Source organism: Schistocerca gregaria, chromosome 1 (genome assembly GCF_023897955.1).
Source record: "Schistocerca gregaria isolate iqSchGreg1 chromosome 1, iqSchGreg1.2, whole genome shotgun sequence".
NCBI lineage: Eukaryota > Metazoa > Arthropoda > Insecta > Orthoptera > Acrididae > Schistocerca > Schistocerca gregaria.
Window position 1 is genome coordinate 780808292 of NC_064920.1, and position 20796 is coordinate 780829087.

General features: G+C 44.1%; 1 protein-coding gene across 1 annotated transcript in view; it reads left to right on the forward strand.

Annotated features, from left to right (window-relative positions):
• The first annotated feature begins 9842 nt into the window (after positions 1 to 9842).
• LOC126273206 (serine protease snake-like) overlaps positions 9843 to 20796 on the forward strand; it is a 186508-nt gene continuing 175554 nt past the window's right edge. Inside the window, exon 1 of the mRNA XM_049976785.1 lies at positions 9843 to 9966. Coding sequence (XP_049832742.1) covers positions 9843 to 9966 — 124 coding nt within the window. The remainder of the gene's footprint in view (positions 9967 to 20796) is intronic.

Here is a 20796-nt window from a genome sequence, read left to right on the forward strand (position 1 = left end):
TGTAATGACTGTGATATGGCTGCTTATGAGTGAGATCTATAATAAAATACTACTAACTATCTTTCCTCCTCGCCAGCAACCTGTATAAACACAATATACATGGCGCATTATCTTGCTGAAAATGCCACTGCCGTAGGGAGACATGAGCGTCATGAAGGGGTATACGTGTTCTGCAATCAGTGTACGATACCCCTTGCCCATCATGGAGCCGTTCCCAGCTTGTCTCCATCCCGCAGAACAGGTATCAAGGAGTTGTTCCCTGGAAGACGCTGGATTCGCGCTCTCCCGTCGGCATGATGAAGAAGGTATCGGGATTCATCAGACCATGTAACACTCTACCACAGTGCCAACGTCCAATGCCGATGGTCACCTGCCTATTTCAGTCATACACTACTGGCCATTACAATTGATACACCAAGAAGAAATGCAAATAATAAACGGGTATTCATTGGACAAATATAATATACTAGAACTGACACGTGATTACATTTTCACGCAATTTGGGTGCATAGATCCTCAAAAACCAGTATCCTAAACAACCACCTCTGGCCGTAATAATGGCCTTGATACGCCTGGGCATTGAGTCAAACAGAGCTTGGATGGCGTGTACAGGTACAGCTGCCCATGCAGCTTCAACACGATGCCACAGTTCATCAAGAGTAGTGACTGGCGTATTGTGACGAGCCAGTTGCTCGGCCACCATTGACCAGACGTTCTCAATTGGTGAGAGATGTGGAGAATGTGCTGACCAGGGGAGCAGTCGAACATTTTCTGCATCCAGAAAGGCCCGTATAGGACCTGCAACATGCGGTCATGTATTATCCTGCTGAAATGTAGGGTTTCAAAGGGCTCGAATGAAGGGTAGATCCACGGATCGTAACGCATCTGAAATGTAACATCCACTGTTTAAAGTGCCGCCAATGCCAACGTGTAACCAATGGCGCCCCATACCACCACGCCAGGTGATACGCCAATATGGCGATGATGAATACACGCTTCCAATGTGTGTTCACTGCGATGTCACTAAACACGGATACGACCATCATGGTGCTGTCAACAGAACCTGGATTGATCCGAAAAAATGACGTTTTGCCATTCGTGCACCCAGGTTCGTCGTTGAGTACACCATCGCAGGCGCTCCTGTCTCTGATGCAGCGTCAAGGATAACCTCAGCCGTTGTCTCCGAACTGATAGTCCATGAGGCTGCAAACGTCGTCAAACTATTCGTGCAGTTGGTTGTTGTCTTGCAACCGTCCCCATCTGTTGACTCAGGGATCGAGACGTGGCTGCACGACCCGTTACAGCCATAAGGATAAGGTGCCTGTCATCTCGACTGCCAGTGATACGAGACCGTCGTGATCCAGCACGGCGTTCCGTATTACCCTCCTGAACCCACCGATTCCGTATTCTGCTAACAGTCATTGGATCTCGACCAACGCGAGGAGTAATTTCGCAATACTATAGACCGCAATCGCGATAGGCTACAATCCGACCTTTACCAAAGTCGGAAATGTGATGGTACGCATTTCTCCTCCTTACACGAGGCATCACAACAACGTTTCACCAGGCAACGCCAGACAACTGCTGTTTGTGTATGAGAAATCGGTTGGAAATTTTTCTCATGTCATCACGTTTTAGGTGTCGCCACCGGTGCCAACCCTGTTTGAATGCTCTGAAAAACTAATCATTTGCATATCACAGCATCTTCTTGCTGCCGGTTAAATTTCGCGTTTGTAGCACGGTATCTTCGTGGTGTAGCAATTTTAAAGGCCAGTAGCGTAGTTGCCAATGTAAACTTTGGCACATGTTTGAGTCGTCGGCTGCAGAGGCTTATCGTTAAGAGTGTTCGGTGCACTGTGCATTCAGATACACTTGTACTCTGCCTAACAGTAAACTCTGATGTTAGTTCCGCCACAGTTCGCCGTCTAACTTGTTTACCAATTTCCCCAGCCTACGACGTGCGATATCTCTAATGAGGGGTGGCCGCCCAACCACACGACATCAGGACGTGGTTTCACCTTGGTTTCGCCTCTTGTTGAAGACACTCGCCACAGCGCTGCTCGAGCACCCGACAAGTTGAGTTTCCGAAAAATCAAAACTCATATAGATGGCGCGCCATTCTCATTTTACACTCTGACAGCACGCTGACTGATACTACATGCACCGTGCTTGTGCCTGACTAGCAGTCATTCCTCGCCAGGTGACGCTGCTGCCAACTGGACGGTTTTATATCGAAAGTAGGTCGGTGGTCATAATCTTCTGGCTGATCAGTGTACAGACCGCGAATTACTGGGAAATGGAGTGGCCTCTTTGTGTTCTACCATATAGTAATGTTTTTCACCTATTCATTGGCAACTTGAGCCAAAGACGAATGACTGAATGCTCTTACGCCTCCGCGTGAACTGGTAATTATCTAATTTTATCAGCGAAATCTCCACAGAATACACAACCAGTCAAAATTTTTCGAACACCCATCACAGCTACGGATTTATGGCTACAACAGAGATTTATTTCTGAATATTCTATCATATTCCCGTAGTAGAACAAGTATAAGGCCACCTCTGTAGTGTATTTTACCGGTTGTTCGGACACAGGAGCGCTGATGAGTACCCGCAACAACCCTAACGTATCTTTACCTAAGACGGCTCCATTCGAGTAAGCCTCATTCCTTCTACCGTCTGTAGCAATCACTTAGCATTTGTTTACAGTACATTGTGCGCACCCAGCAGTGTGTTCGTGTACCTGATCGGGTTCATACCATTTACATCCTCACGGGGCGGAAGCAGGAGATTGGAATTGAAAAACGTGCTATAATTATAGCTCTGCATCTGCAAGGCTAGTCTAGTGAGACAATAGCAACAAAAGTTGGCGTATCCCAATCTATAGTGGTGCATACGTTGCAGAGGTTCAAGCAAACTAGAGCCAATACAAGCATTTCGCCGTCTTTTAGACCGGAGTAGCATCATATGGGAACGATTAGTTCATATGTGTACAGAATAAACGCCAGAGGCTCTTACTGCGCGAGGAAGTAAACAGTATGCCAGCAGCTCCAATCTCTATCTCAGTAGTCAACGGCGCCTCCGTGAACAAGGGGTGCATATCGACCAAAAAACCATTGTTACGCAAACAAAATAACTTGAAACGATTGCAGTGGGTACAGCAACATAAAACTGGAGCTTGCAGCAATAGTTCAAGGTGTTATTCATGGACGAAACTAAGTTTGAAGTATTTTAAAGTCATCGTCGATTATTTGTTCGTCGACTTCGTGGAAAGCGTATGAAGAGTCCGTGTCTGACGCCAACGGTGGAACGTGGTGAAGGGTCGGTCTGGTGTGGTTATGTTTCGCGAGTGATAAAGTCGGAGATGAACTGATGGAACATTAAAGAAGCAAGGATATAATAGGATACTGTTCGACAGTGCAGTTCCATCTGGCAAGAGGCTTGTTAGTCGCTGTTTTGTTCTGCAGCAAGCCAATGATCCCAAACATGCTTGTACTTTGTGCAGAGGGTATGTCAGTAGAACAGAGAAACGTGGGGAACTGAAGAATATGATCTGGCCAAGTCAGTCACCGGGCTTAAATCTCACCGAACTCTTATGGGGTGCACTCGGGAGACGGGTCATAAAACTAAGATCTTCAAATGTTGACGATCTATGGAACAATTTGCAGACGTCCTGGACTGCAATACCTGCAGAAATACACTATGATATCTTATCTCCAGAATGCCAAGTGTCTGTGCAGCCCTTCTGAGGGCAAAGAGTGGATACTCTTATGAGGCTAGAATCTGAACTTGTATTGTACTTAATAATAGAAACAGAAGATATTTATTCTGTTTGTAGATTTAGTTTGTACGACGTGTTTGTGCATCTGAAATAAATTAAGTACCCTCTTTCATTCGTGATCGAAAACTTTTGACCACTAGTGTGCATACGTGGGGGGCGTAGAAAATTAATAGTTTCTGCCCTGAAAGACAGTTCCTGAATTTGCTAAGTAGTTTTTCCTGAGATGTATTATATCTTCCTTCACGTATCTGTTAGTTTAGGTTCTTCATTTTTTCTGCTACATTCTGTCACCATTCAAATAAGCATTTGCAATGCCCGTCTTCGTACATGCTCGAAGTTATGTCGACCCAGTATAGCTTGAGCATCTGGGACTATTAATAGTTCTGTCGACCACTGCCGTTCATATGGTTTTATTGTTGAACTCTAAATATCTCACCTTTACATTTAAATGTGGTCGACATTAATCAGCTACAATAGCGGCACAGTATCAATTAAAGCGACACTTAGAAGGAAGAATCAAAACAACGCAAATTATGTAAAAATGCTGGTGCAATGAATGCCTTTGTTGACTCTAATCAAGTTACAATATCTGTGAGTAGGCATGCGGAGAATAAAATTAAGACCACAAGAGTTTATCTTAATAGGATCACACACTGCTGGCTGAAATGAAGTCCAATGAAGTCCATGAAAACAGCCAATACTCTACTTAATAGAACAAGCAGGCATATCTGTTGTATCATTCACTGGAAGGGGTTACTGAATATTCTGGGACTGGGCTGCTTCTTCCAAGACCAGCCGGTGACGTCTGATTTATGCCACGCGATATGACGTCTGTAAAGGCGGCGTGTCGCTTTGTTGTGGTGCTACTCGTACCAAAAACTGATTGATGAAGGAGCCAATCGTATTTTATGATTCGACCATCAGTCGAATTTTCTTTCTTACAAGAAAGATGGCCTTGTTTTCAATTATGATTCTAGACTGTAATTCTAGAAATGTAAATGATCGATTATCTCAGTCAGCTGCAAAAACTTATCTTCCACGCCGCCGTCGGAGCATGCGATGTCCTCATTGAGCTGTAACAGCGTATCTTCCACGTCGCTGTCGGAGCATGAGACGGTTACAGTATTCCCTGCCACCTCCTCCTCCCCCCTACCCCACCCCCTCCGCGTCCCATCCCTGACACGACACATAGTGGCGGAATCGTCACGATTCGTACAGGTTCCGCGTAATGGGATGAAAAGGTCGCTGCTACTGTACGCTGGAGTTTCTATGTCGATATTGAGAACTTCTTGTTGTGTTTAGTCCTCTCGGAGTATGTGGTTGCGTATGCAGCAGGATCCTCCTTGGTGGGCTGGTTCTCTGCTGTTAGTTTTGTACTAGGCAGAAGGGATGGAATAGGGGACCCTCCATGTTCCATAGCTAACGGGGAATCCGCCGTTCTCCTGGATTGCGGTGCACTGGGCAGCAGCCTTTGCAGATGTGGTCGCATGCCGAATGGCTGGGTGGGGTCTGGCGGAGGTGCAGTCGAAAATTTTGGTGCTACCTCGAACGTTGCTCCTCAGAATTGATTACATACAGGAGGAAACCTTGGGCTCTGCGTATAGTTATTGGCTCCCATGTCCGATATCTTCAATAAGATTGCGCCGACACCAGGACACTTGCCTGTTATCGAATGCCCACTGGAGGCCTGAAGTAATGCTGAAATTGTGGGCATAGCAGCGTTAGAAGACCTCTAGCTTGTCTCCCATGAAGTAATATGGTCAGACTTACCTCTGTTATGAGGGTTGACCTGTCATATAATTATAGAGCTCTATCGTAGACGTCAAACTTTTGTAGAAATATGGTACATTTTTTATGCTCGGGAATTATGTAGTTTCTGGAGAACGAAAATTTCCTTTATAAAAATGAACATGGCTTCTGCGAAGAGAGCTATTGTGAAACTCAGCTCGCCCTGTTTCTCGATGAGATCCATTGCACTGCACACATTTGCGCTCAGGTGGATGGCGTGTTCCTTGGCTTCAGCAAAGCATTTAAAACCACCCATCACTGCTGTTTAGTAGAAAAAAATACGAGCTTACTGAGTATCGGACCAGATTTTCGACTGGATTAAAGACTTCCTTGCAGATAAAATTCAACACATCGCTCTCAACGGAACAAAATGGACAGCTGTAAAGGTAACTTGCAGATTACCCTGAGGAAGTTTGACGGGGTCATTATAGTTTACAGTGATCTAGCAGAAAGTGTGAGAAGCTCCTTAAGACTGATCGTAAATGACACGGTTGTCTATAAGAAAGCAGCAACGCCTGAAGACGGTACCGATTTGCAAAATGACCTTCGGAGGATTGAAGACTGGTGAATTTTTTGGCAGTCCACCATGAACATAAATAAATGTAACATATTGCGCATATATAAGAAAAGAAATTAACTACTGTACAATTGATATAGTGCTGGAAACAGTATCTAACGTAAAATATCTAGGAGTAACTATCCAGAGTGGCCTTAAGTGAAAAGTACTGTTCATCAATGTGGGACTCTTACCGGGGCGGACTGATAGAAGAGAGAGAGAGAGAGAGAGAGAGAGAGGAGATCCCACAAAGGGCGACGCGTTTCGTCATGGGTTCGTTTAGTCGGGGCGACAATGTCACAGTGATGATCAACAAACTCCAATGGCATACGTTACAAGGGAGGCGTTGTGCACCATGGAGAAGTTCAAATGGTTCAAATGGATCTGAGCACTATAGGACTTAACATCTATGTCATCAGTCCCCTAGAACTTAGAACTACTTAAACCTAACTAACCTAAGGACAGCACACAACACAGAGTCATCACGAGGCAGAGAAAATACCTGACCCCGGCGGGAATCGAACCCGGGAACCCGGGCGTCATGGAGAGGTCTTCGAGAGAGTATTTTCTGGAAAAAGTCGGACAACGTATTGCTGCCTCCTACATAAATGTCGCGAAATGTCCACGACTGAAAAATTCGGGAACTTAGAGCTAAGAGAGGGGTTTACATTCTTGTCACGAGCCATTCGCCAGTGGAACAGAGAATGGAGGATTAGTCAGTGGTACCAGAAGCCCGTTCCACAGCCACCGTTTGATGTAGATTGTAAGACTACCACTTCTGGAGACAGTCTTGATGATTGCTTTTATTTTCTGTTTAAATTTATGTACCTTACATTCCGTTTCTCTATTGGATTGTGAACGGAATGGCTCTGTGAGATGTTGTTTCTACTATGGTCACAAACCAACTATTCGATATAATTGCATTTGGATAGCTTGCAGCAGCAAAAACTGTTGTGGCAGCCCTCAGTGACACCGTAATGGGAGAGTACATTTTCCTGGCGTTAGAAGACTTGGAATGTGCAGCAACTACTCAGTGACGTTTTACTCCGTGATGTTTCTGTATAATATAAACGAACACCTTCCCATGTTCCTGATGATGGTGACGTGGAGAAAACCCTGCGTAGTCAGATCTGTCGCTGAGCAGTACAGATGTCACATCTGTATTTTTATTCGGGCTATTTCTCAATGTCCATTATAAAGTTTTGGATCGAGTGTTGTGGGAAATTGTCTTAGGACCAAAACTACCGAAAATTACGACTTCTTGTTTGTTAATTTCTGAGTCTACACCTGCAGAGAGTCATGACAGATCGTTAGCATTCACATGGTGGCCTATTAGCTTGTAAACTCTATCACGTTCGTATTCCGGTAAGAATAATACAAGCTGGTCAGATACAATCTGAGAAACTGTTGCGGGGCAAGTTATGCTGAGAAATAATTTTTAAGAAAACAATTTGATACTTCCGGCAGCTCCCGAGATAATTAGCATTGAAATTAGCCAATCAGGCTGTTGCCCTCGCAAATTCAAGCGGCCCGCCGTAGACAGTGTCGCTAAATGTGATCTTAGTTTGGTTTCCTAAATCCGCAGAAGAGAGGGATACAAAAACTGGACATGAGACGGTAGTAAGGACAGAACCCGAGTAAAGGCGGAGGAGTCTCATGCGCTATTAACTAAGCTCTGATAACAACTGACACTAATTCTATTTAATGGCCGCTTCAATTTGTTTACCTAACTTCAAATGCCAATTATCTCAGAAAAAGCACAACGTATTGAATTTTTTTTTATTAAGAATTATTTCTCAGCACAACCTACCCTGCAACAAACTTACAAGCTTTTCAAACTGTTTCTGACCACCTGTATCCCCCCAAATCACCTATAAATGTAATTATATATTCTTCCGCCTACACTAAAGAGCAAAAGAAACTGGTCAACCTCCCTAACATCGTGTAGGGCTCTCGGGAGCACGCACAAGTGACGCAACACGAAATGGCAAGGACTCGACTAATGTCTGAAGTAGTGCTGGAGGGAACTGACACCATGAATTTTGCAAGGCTGTCTATAAATCCGCACGAGTACGAGAGGATGGAGATCTCTTCTGAACGGCACATTGCAAGGCAACCCACATATACCCAATAATGTTCATGTCTGGGGAGTTTGGTGACCAACGGAAGAGTTAAAACTCAGAAGAGTGTTCCTGGAGCCACTTTGTATCAATTCTTGACCTGTGGGGTGTCGCACTGTTCTGCTCGAATTGCTCAAGTCCGTCGAAATACACAATGGACATAAATAGATGCAGGTGATCAGACAAGATGTTTTCGTACGTGTCACCTGTCAGAGACGTTTCTAGACGCATCAGATGTCCCATATCACCCCAACTTCACTGGCCCATTACAGAGCCTTCACCAGCTTGAACATCCCCCTTCTGACATACGGGGTCCATGGATTCATGAGGTTGTCTCCATACCCGTACACGTCTATTCGTTCCTTACAATTTAAATCGACACTCGTCCGACCAGGCAACATGTTTCCAGTCATCAACAGTCCAACATCAATGTGGGCGGGACCAGGTGAGGCGTAAAGCTTTGTGTTGTGCAGTCATCAAGGGTATACGAGTGAACCTTCATACTCCGAAAATCCATATCAATGATGTTTCGTTGAATGATTCGCACGCTGACACTTGCTGATGGTCCAGCAACGAAATCTGAAGTAATCTACCGAAGGATTGCATTTCTATCACGGTGAACGATTCTCTTCAGTCTTCGTTGGTCCAGTTCCTGCAGGATCTTTTTCCGCCGGAGATTTGACGTTTTACCGGATTCCCGATACTCACGGTACACTCGTGAAACGGTCGTCAGGAAAAATCGCCACTTCATCGTTACCTCGGAGATGCTGTGTTCACATGGTTCAAATGGCTCTGAGCACTATGGGACTTAACATCTGTGGTCATCAGTCCACTAGAACTTAGAACTACTTAAACCTAAGTAACCTAAGGACATCACACACATCCATGCCCGAGGCAGGATTCGAACCTGCGACAGTAGCAGTCCCGCGTTTCCGGACTGAGCGCCTATAACCGCGAGACCACCGCGGCCGGCGGAGAAGGCTGTGTCTCACCGCTCGTGCACCTACTATGACACCAGAATCACATAAATCTTGATGACCTGCCATTGTAGCACCAGTAACCGATCTAACAACTGCGCCAGGCACTTGTTGCTTTATATAGGTGTTGCCGACCGCAGCGCCGTTTTCTGTCTGTTTATATACCTCTGTATCTGAATGCGCTTGTCTGTACCAGTTTCTATGGCACTTCAGTGTATAACGTAAACAACAAATAAAATGTCTTTATTTGCAATTTAATTGGCCGGAAGTGTATTTAGGAGAGAATTTGCAACTTCGATGAAGTCGCTGTGTTCTCTATGTGTTGCAAACATAGCTAGTTACCAGTACTGTACGACAAGCGGTGTTCGTAAAAATGGAAGCTTTACGGTTATGTCTCGTCGACGTCACCGCCATTAGAGACCGTCAGCGAGCGGCTGTGAGCGAACACAGTAATGTCTCGATATAAACCCGGGTGGAACGCTGGTAGCGTACCTGCAGTGTGAGAAAGAGAGAAAAGGAAAGAATGAAAACGTCAGGAGGAGGGGGGATGTCTTTAGTCTTATCGTGGCGGCGTCCGGTTAAAAGGCTCTGTAAAGCTAGCGGGAGGTTAAGTGTTGCGCAATGGACCGGCGGTGTGCGCGCGCGGTCAGTCGGAGCCCGGCGGCGCGGCTGCTGCCCCTGGCGGTGGCGCTTCTGCTGGCGATGGCGCCAACTGCCGCAGACCCCGGAGACAAGAGCCAGGCCAGTAAGTAGCGGGCGGCGGCTGAGGCGGAGGGCCGCGCTATAGTGGCACGCTAGAAGGCGGCAGCGCGCCGCGCTCTGCACGGGGAGAGACACACGACACTTTACGGTGACGCCGCTGTGTTCTCTCCTTACGCCAGAGATATACAGGGTGGTCCATTGATAGTGACCGGGCCAAATATCTCACGAAATAAGCGTCAAACGAAAAAACTACTAAGAACGAAATTCGTCTAGCTTGAAGCGGGAAACCAGATGGCGCTATGGTTGGCCCACTATATGGCGCTGCCATAAGTCAAACGGATAACAACTGCGTTTTTTTTTTTTAAATAGGAACCGCCATTTTTATTACATATTCGTGTAGTACGTAAAGAAATATGAATGTTTTAGTTGGACCGCTTTTTTCGCTTTATGATAGATGGCGCTGTAATAGTCACAAACATATGGCTCACAAATTTAGACGTACAGTTGGTAAGAGGTAGGCTTTTTAGTGTAAAACACAGAACGTAGGTACGTTTGAACATTTTATTTCGGTTGTTCCAATGTGATACATGTACCTTTGTGAACTTATCATTTCTGAGAACGCATGCTGTTACAGCGTGATTACCATTAATGCAATAAATCCTCAAAATGATGTCCGTGAACCTCAATGCATTTGGCAATGCGTGTTACGACATTCCTCTCAACAGCGAGTAGTTCGCCTTTCGTAATGTTCGCACATGCATTGACAATGCGCTGAGCCATGTTATCAGGCGTTGTCAGTGGATCACGATAGCAAACATCCTTCAACTTTTCCCACAGAAAGAAATCCGGGGACGTCAGACCCGGGCAACGTGAGGACCATGCTATGGTGCTTCGACGACCAATCCACCTGTCATGAAATATGCTGTTCAATACCGCATCAACCGCACGCAAGCTATGTGCCGGACATCCATCTGTTGGAAGTACATCGCCATTCTGTCATGCAGTGAAACATCTCGTAGTAACATCTGTAGAATATTACGTAGGAAATCAGCGTACATTGCACCATTTAGATTGCCATCGATATAATGGGGGCCACTTGTCCTTCCTCCCATAATGCACCATCATACATTATCCTGACAAAGTCACTGATGTTCCACTTGTCGCAGCCATCGTGGATTTTCCGTTGCCAAATAGTGCATATTATGCCGATTTACGTTACCGCTGTTAGTGAGTGAATGAAGCTTCGTCGCTAAATAGATCGCGTGCAAAAAATCGGTCATCGTCCCTTGAGCCCAGTGTCAGTATTGTACACGACATTCAAAGTCGTCGCCATGCAATTCCTGGTGCATAGAAATACGGTACGGGTGCAATCGATGTTGATGTAGCATTATCAAGACCGACGTTTTTGTGATTCCCGATTCTAGGGCAATTTGTCTGCTACTGATGTGCGGATTAGGTGCGACAGCAGCTAAAACACTTACTTGGGCATAATCATTTCTTGCAGGTCGTAGTTGACGTGTCACGTGTGGCTGGACACTTCCTGTTTCCTTAAATAACGAAACTATCCGGCGAACGGTCCGGACACTTGGGTGATGTCATCCAGGATACCGAGCAGCATAAACAGCACACGCCCGTTGGGCATTTTGCTCGCAATAACTATACATCAACACGATATCGATCTTTCCCGCAATTGGTAAGCGGTCCATTTTAACACGGGTAATGTTTCATGAAGTAAATACCTTCCGTACTGGCGGAATGTTACGTGATACCACGTATTATGCGTTTATGACTATTACAGCGCCATCTATCGCAACGCGAAAAAAGTGGTCCAACTAAAACATTCATATTTCTTTGCGTACTACACGAATATGTAATAAAAATTGAGGTTTCTATTTTTAAAAAAGCAGTTGATACCCGTTTTACCTATGGCAGCGCCATCTAGTGGGCCAGCCATAGCGCCATCTGGTTTCCCGCTTCAAGCTAGACGAATTTCGTTCTTAGTAGTTTTTTCGTTTGACGCTTATTTCGTGAGATATTTGGCCCGGTCACTATCAATGGACCACCCTGTATATCTCTGGCGTAAGGAGAGAACACAGCGGCGTCACCGCAAAGTGTCGTGTGTCTCTCCCCGTGCAGATCTTCCACTGCAATGAGTGTGAATCCTGAATCCTTCCTGGTGATGCTGACAAACTTTTATGAATTTATTTGTAAAAGTATAGACAGTGGAAATTAAAATGTCCTATGATGCCTCTCCTGCTCCAAGTCGGCCCGTCTGACGTCCTACCTCCCTTTACCTTAGTATGTTTCAGCCAAATATGAATCCAGTTATATTAATTTTAATTACTTTTGCCAGAATGTGTATTGCAGATTTTCTGAGTTCATTCTAAATGGCCAAAAACTGCATTCTAAATTCCCAAAATGCCTTTTAGCAAACACGAAGTTCATTCTTCATATTATGTTAATCTAAAAACTATATGTCTGAAGCTGCGCAGGGTAGCCGCGTGGTCTAGGGCGCCTTGACAAGGTTCACGCGACTTCCCCCTGGTCAGAGGTTTAAGTCCTCCCTCGGGCATGGGTGTCTGTGTGATCTTCTTAGCATAAGTTAGTTTAAGTAGTGCGAGTAGTGCATAAGTCGAGGGACCGATGACATTAGCAGTTTGGTCCCTTAGGAATTTACACACATTTCAACATTTTGAACATGTCTGAAAAAAGAAACTTTCTTCGATATTAAACTTTCTTTGCACTACGTTGCACGCTACCAGAGTGTAGAGTCTACTATACATTGAGCCATATATTTTTCCTATTTCAATCAATGTTTGCCATAAATTTAGAAACCCTATATATTTTCACACAGGAGAAGGTGTAAGTAGATGAATGACGAACACTAACTTCACTTAACAAAGGTTTATTCAGCACTTGCACATACAAGAGCGCGGAGCGAACTGTCTCCGACCAGAACACAATGGTATATACACAGCTACAGAACATTCCAATACAATGATTCTTGCCATTTGTGGATACTTCTAGACTGTACTCGAACCGGATATAGAAATTAAAATTCTACTGTTCAGGTGAATTTTAAACTCACAACCCTCCATGCAAGCTCCTAGAATCAAAACCACTACATTACGGCGACGGTGCTACTCTGCGGTCTCTTTCTCAGAAACAGGGAGAATAAAGTCTGGGTATTCACACGTCGCGGGCTACGCTTGTTTTTCACTCCCACTCCTTTGATAGGTAGGTGGTTCTTACTCCCACGGTGAATGTTGCCTGACATTAAAGTATGTGCGCACGAAGTCTGATAGAAATCTGTCCAGCAGGAGATGTCAGGAGATGTGGAACACACACGCACACACACACACACACACACACACACACACACATACACACACGCGTCACATAAGTTTTTATAATATGTATGGATAACTTCAGCAACACTGCGGCATGGCTGTAAAATATAATTTAAATGATTTCCAGGAAATGAGGCAGCCTCTATGACCAACACATTTACACCGATCACTGATTGATGGTGACCTTCATTTTGCTTGTCCAAGCAGTTCTCATCCCTGGTGCTAATACAGAAAAGCTCAAGCTACCGGAATTCTTTATTACCACAAAAATTCCGTCCCAGTGGCTGTCATGGAAGAAATCACACCAGTATACAATGTGAACAAGAACTTCACTGTCAACTGGCAGAGGTCGTTCAAAGATACCTTCTGAGTATTTTGGTGGTAGGGGACCCACGGTCTCAGGCGGCTCGTTAACAAATAATAGTGTAATTATGATTTATACTGTTTGTTGTCGCATAATCCTCATTTATGTGAAAATATCTTCAGAACAGTGAAGAAGCCTATGATTTGCAGTAACCTAAACGTAAAACAAAGAACTAAGAATAATGTAAGCACTCACAGACGAAACTAACACGAGACAGTGTAATATACCTAGGACAAATAAGGCCTATGTTCGTCTGTGAAAATTGACTTGATGAGCAACCTGAGCTGTCAGTAATCCGAATCGAACTTGCATAACATTGTGTGCGTGTTGTCTGAATGTCAGTTTCACTGTCATTTAAGCCCTCAGCAGATCGTTACATGAAAAATTTAAAACTAACCTTTGGATAAGCTAACTGCGTATTTGAATAAAAATTTACAAGTGATACAGAATCTGGCTTGTGCATAGGAATTCACTGGATCAGAGTACATGACATGTGGTGTGTCAGTGGCTCTGTTTTGGCCTTAAGTTTTGCACTCACCTCTTTAGATTATATGTGGTTTACAGCAATTCGCAGCAACATGCAGTAGCAGCGGCTAAAGCTTATTGTTACTAAAAACGAATTTAATAAAAATGAGTTTGCTTGGGTCCTGTTAACTACTAAATAACTTGTGAGAAAAGACTTCATTAATTAAGTCTACTTAAAAACTTCAGAAATCACCAGGACCAATAATAGTTTGAGAAGTATTAATAATGGCAGAAAGCCTGACAATGACCTTATAAGTGTCAATAATGGCTGAGTGCCAGATTAACAAATTATTTTAATTTCAAAGTTACGTTAACATTTAATAACCGCAGCATATTCATGAATTAGATGTGGAGAATAATAATTATTATTTGGAAGATAAGGAGGTTTCTTCAATTGACAAGCAAAACATGGAATTATTGCAAACTCGGACTAACATACGGTCGCAGGTTCGAATACTGCGTCGGGCATGGATGTGTGTGATGTCCTTAGGTTAGTTAGGTTTAAGTTGTTCTATGTTCTAGGGGACTGATGACCTCAGAAGTTGAGTTCCACAGCGCTCAGAGCCATACGAACCATTCATTCGGACTAACAATCACGAGCCTAACCCTGCAATTGCCCTTTACGCTACGCTTGCGAATTTTACCTTCATTCCATCTTCAAGCCTAGTTAAACCATCTAAATTTCTTATCGCCATATAAATGAAACTAGGCCTTGAGTGTGATAAGATCTGTCATCACCGACTTGAGGACAGCGTGACACGTCTTCTGTCTCCGAGCTCTCGACCAACACTAGTGAAATTTTACTCTCTCAGACAGACCTCGTCTCAAAACAATGCTTAGAATCGCGCTCCCGTGTTTCGCCCTCAGATTTATTTTCAGTCTTACACAATGCAAAGAATAGCCTTAAGTTGGCTATATTTCTTTTCGATACTCAATGTAATATTTAATAAGTGTAATGGAGATTTCTGACCCATTCCTTACAGCAGAAGCCAGCAGTACTGAATGCAAGCCAGAGTGCAAAGCGGAAGCTATCTATTCTCGTTGTGAACACCAAGTACCGTGAGCGATTGGAACAAATTTCTTTCCAAACAAGCTTCACATCGCAAACTGTTGGCATCTGTGCCGTTGTGAACTACTTTCAATGCAATACAGTCACGAAGGTAAATCTGGCAAGAAGCCAAAAGAAATGCAATAACTCTGTACCGAGCTGGCGGAGACTGTCAGTATCTCAGGCAAAAATGCTCAGAAAGTATCTCTGAGCAATCCCTAAATGTTTGTCTGCGCTGTTCTGGGTTACCTTGAATACGGACTTCAAGCTTCCTGCCAGTTCACTCTGAATAGAGACTTGTGGCGTCCTGATCTTCCGAGATATCGGTTTCAATATTGTACAAAAAACTGGTTTGCTGATGATCTCATCTCCGAAATGTAAATGTAACGGAAGGGCTGGTGTCAGTAGCGTCAAAAATCTTCAACATGCAAAACTCCAGACTGAATTTAATACCAAAAATGCAAGGGTATTCGAAGAAAGGTTTTAGGTGAAGAAGAAGAACCAGAAGATGATCCTCATTATTCTGCAGGACGCTTATACAAAGTCAGAGTTATTTGTGAATTTCCATAATAAATTATTTGAATCGCATTTTCTAGCGTTGGACATTGTCATTGTCACACGGTGTGTTGTTTTTAGTATGTACAGTATGTGTATCCCATTATGTACGTCAAGTGGTGTGCTTTGTGTGTACAAGTGCTGTTCATTAAACTGTATGATTTTTAGGCACATACGCGTGTAGTTACACATCAAATGACGCCACACACGCTAAAGTGACACAGCTTGTCATCGCATTCGGGAGGACGACGGTTCAAAACAGCGTCCGGCCATCCTGATTTAGGTTTACCGTGAATTCCCTAGATCGTTTCAGGCAAATGTCAGGATGGTTCCTTTGAAAGAGCACGGCCGACCTTCCCATCCTTCCGTAATCCGATGGGACCGATGGCCTCGCTGTTTGGGCCCCTCCCCGAGACCAACGAATCAACAACTTCTCGCGGACATTCTACATAGTCTATTTTTATGGAAATATTATTTGACACTTTAATGCGCGCATTATGAAACACGTAAAGAGAGGTGTCAAGCATCGCCCTAGCTCGAATGTTAACAAAATATCTCAGGTTCTTTTTGCTTTGTAACTTCATTGAAATTGATAGTGCTTTAATGTTATGGGTTCGCATATAGAAATGATACTGTGCGGAATGTTCATCACTAATCATTTCGGAGTAAGTTAATTTTGTGAATTTATGTAGCTGAGATAAAAATAGCCGTTATGCGGCAACCACAAGAATTTAATGAAAACTGCTATTAATCTTTGCGAATAAATTAAAATGCAAACTTTGTAAGTTATTTCTGAATCTCCGGGACGCTTAACTTTGGCAATATTCAAATAAAACCTTGAGGCCGTGCAAATAGCTGACAACCGTCAATCGTTGGCTTGTGCTGTATTGTTGTTAGTTTCCTAACATATAGGGATGCTAAAGACACATAAATAAAGGTTTTAAGAGCAAATGAACGCAGGCATTTTACTAAAATGCAGCGTAAGGATCCATACAATATATCTCACGCATATCCTCATCAAGATCAAGACCAGAGTAAGTAGTTCAATAAAATCATTCGACAATTTCACAGTTATTAATAATTTAAATATGAATCAATATTGTTATTAAATAAGATTACGTTGATGATAAATTTTTTCTGTACATTTTACATACATCTTTCAAGAATCATAAAAGTCTTAATTCATTCCACTGTTCGTAATTTCATATGAACAAACACTGTCCTCCCTAAGGGCAACCAGTACAATGGCCCCCTGGGATTATTGTCCCACAAATTCACATTGGTTTTGTGGGCAGTGGTTCCACTAGTATTGGTTTTGCACTGTCACAGTTGATCACCTTGTTCACTCGCCCGCCTCGGTGGCTGAGTGGTTGCCGGCACGCTAGGTCATCGTGTTCGGCCAGAGGGTGAGCTGCCCTCTGTAATAAAAATGGATGAACGACTAACGTGAACAGGCGTCATCGGACGTCCATCCCGAACAAATAGAACGAACGATAAGGTACAAAATGAGATTTAATAAATGAATAAAAGAGGTCAGCGCCACGGAATGCTGTGCTAAGGTGCCCGGGTTCGATTCCCGGCTGGGACGGAGGTTTTCTCCGCTCAGGGTCTGGGTGTTGTGTTGTCTTCATCATCATCACACTTGCACCTGGCGACCGGTCTACTCAACGGGAGGCCCTAGCCACACGACATTTCATTTTTCTTCTTGTTCGCACTTGTGAAAGTAACCAGTTCGTTATTACACTTTGTGTCATCTCCTTTTGAGAATTTTCATGATTAGTTAAGAAGGATCACTTATATTGAATTTTTAAAGTTTTTGAAAGTTTCTAAATACCAGATAACATTGGGTATTACTGTTTACACACATTCTATGCATAGTTATTTGGGTTTACATGGACATTATATTCTTGACTTTCGGCCCCCTCTTACATCACAACTACCGACAACAGTGTGGCAAATTTGCCTTCTCCGGAAAGATACTGACTGACTGCCCTTCGGGTTACAGGCAACGGGAAAAACCTGATACTACTAAATACCCTCCTCGGAGTCTTCAGACTGTGAATGACTGAACTTAACATAATAATTGCAAAGTCCTTCATGGCACACATTATTTCAATTATTTAGAATGCGGTAAGAAATCAAAATTATTTCGTTATTGGTTCCGAAATTTACATAAACATATTTGTAATATAAAGAATATTGCAATCTTCGTTTGCAAGATCGCCCAAGATTGTTATTCGTATGTCAGAAACATGAATGAATTCAAAAGTTTTTACCAAAAAGAGTTTAGTGAACAGTTCATACTAGTAATGTTTGAAGAACTACTAACTTTTTACAATCTTAGTTCGTGAATACGTAAATACACTCCTGGAAATTGAAATAAGAACACCGTGAATTCATTGTCCCAGGAAGGGAAACTTTATTGACACATTCCTGGGGGTCAGATACATCACATGATCACACTGACAAAACGACAGGCACATAGACACAGGCAACAGAGCATGCACAATGTCGGCACTAGTACAGTGTATATCCACCTTTCGCAGCAATGCAGGCTGCTATTCTCCTATGGAGACGATCGTAGAGTTACTGGATGTAGTCCTGTGGAACGGCTTGCCATGCCATTTCCACCTGGCGCCTCAGTTGGACCAGCGTTCGTGCTGGACGTGCAGACCGCGTGAGACGACGCTTCATCCAGTCCCAAACATGCTCAATGGGGGACAGATCCGGAGATCTTGCTGGCCAGGGTAGTTGACTTACACCTTCTAGAGCACGTTGGGTGACACGGGATACATGCGGACGTGCATTGTCCTGTTGGAACAGCAAGTTCCCTTGCCGGTCTAGGAATGGTAGAACGATGGGTTCGATGACGGTTTGGATGTACCGTGCACTATTCAGTGTCCCCTCGACGATCACCAGAGGTGTACGGCCAGTGTAGGAGATCGCTCCCCACACCATGATGCCGGGTGTTGGCCCTGTGTGCCTCGGTCGTGTGCAGTCCTGATTGTGGCGCTCACCTGCACGCCGCCAAACACGCATACGACCATCACTGGCACCAAGGCAGAAGCGACTCTCATCGCTGAAGACTACACGTCTCCATTCGTCCCTCCATTCACGCCTGTCGCGACACCACTGGAAGCGGGCTGCACGATGTTGGGGCGTGAGCGGAAGACGGCCTAACGGTGTGCGGGACCGTAGCCCAGGTTCATGGAGACGGTTGCGAATGGTCCTCGCCATTCGACGGCCAACACCGCGGTCCCTGGTGTGTCCGCTGTGCCGTGCGTGTGATCATTGCTTGTACAGCCCTCTCGCAGTGTCCGGAGCAAGTATGGTGGGTCTGACACACCGGTGTCAATGTGTTCTTTTTTCCATTTCCAGGAGTGTAATTCTTCGTTGGTTGGGTTGATGGCGGCGGTGTGAATGAGCCGCATTGCATCAGAAGTCCATGCTTCGGGCGGTCCCTGTGGCCAAGTGGTTCTAGGCGCTTCATTCCAGAACCGCACTGCTGCTACGGTCGTAGGTTCGAATCCTGCCTCGGGCATAGATGTGTGTGATTTCCTTAGGTTAGTTAGGTTTGGCTAAAAATGGCTCTGAGCACTGCGGGACTCAACTGCTATGGTCATCAGTCCCCTAGAACTTAGATTAGTTAGGTTTACGTAGTTCTAAGTCTAGTAGGCTGATGACCTCAGATGTTAAATCCCTTAGTGCTTAGAGCTATTTGAACCATTTGAACCATCCATGGTTCGAAGTGTGGTTGTCCGACGCGGTGCGACGGCCCTAGGCCAGGACACGCCCCCTCGGCAGTCAGCTGTTGCGGCCGTTCCGCCCCGAGAGGCGATCAGCCGGTGTGGTTCCGCAAACCCAATTTGTGGCCGTAATGGTTGCCGCGAGTACATGAAATAGCATAGAACACAGGATTAATATCTTATCAGCAATGGCGGTTTAACTGTAAAGAAGTTTTGTTAGTCTGCATTCATTCCACAATTATTCTTGTTTGTCGATAAATGTTGTCATATGTAATATGAAGATTTATTTCAGTCCAGGAATCGTACACAGGCTTGTCGGTCTGTAGTGCTTTTAGTTTACATGGTTGGTGCACCTGGCGTTACAGCGTTCAGATCCGTTACTTTTAACTGAAACTGCTCGCTTCGCGAGTAAACACAGCTGGTTTCCATCCGCGCGAAAAAATTGGAGTCTCTTGTTCGTAACGCATAATTCTAGAGGATAGACTTGTGAGGTAAACCATACTTAACTGAGTAATTGAACTCACTGATAAATATATCAGTCACTTGATTTATGTGATTACTTAGTTTTTGTCTGTTTGCGTCACAAACGAATTAGTAAACGAATAGAGCGTTCTTGCACTTAAAGTACAGTTTATACTCACAAACTCATACTTACAATGTCTTTCGCATCATTCAGTCCGTACATTGATACAACGAAAATGAAGCACTATAAGTATATACATTCCTGCAGTTCATGAGAATACACACAAAATGTGACATACATTTACATGTCACATTTTATCATTTACAATGCTTTGAACTTTCGTTACTTATGATTACATCGGAAGTAACTTAGCATCCTTGAACGCCGAAAAATTGAACGTTAGGTCACTCTAGACTAATTCTTGTGGTTTCACATTCATGCGTAGTGATTTATTCTGCAAAATACTGTCACGACAGGACAGGGTTACGTCCTGTCGAGCTTCTTTATAACGTGCAGGAAACTCTCGCACATGAATGATCAGTTACGAACATACGCATAAAGTGTACAATTGTCCACAATCAGGACAAGTCTCATCCCGGGTGACACACAATTATAAACAAACCGAAAATCAGAGTTGAAATCATAAAGGCAAAAAGTGCCCCAGGAGTATGCGATAGTTGCTAACTGAGGGCTCATTTTGACTTGATATTTTTAATACGGTTCCCTTGGCGTTGGCACTCCTACGTCAAAAACAATAAAATGTCTGTGGCTTCAGTTACTATCTCAAAGTCAAACGAAACAATACACACATATAATTACACA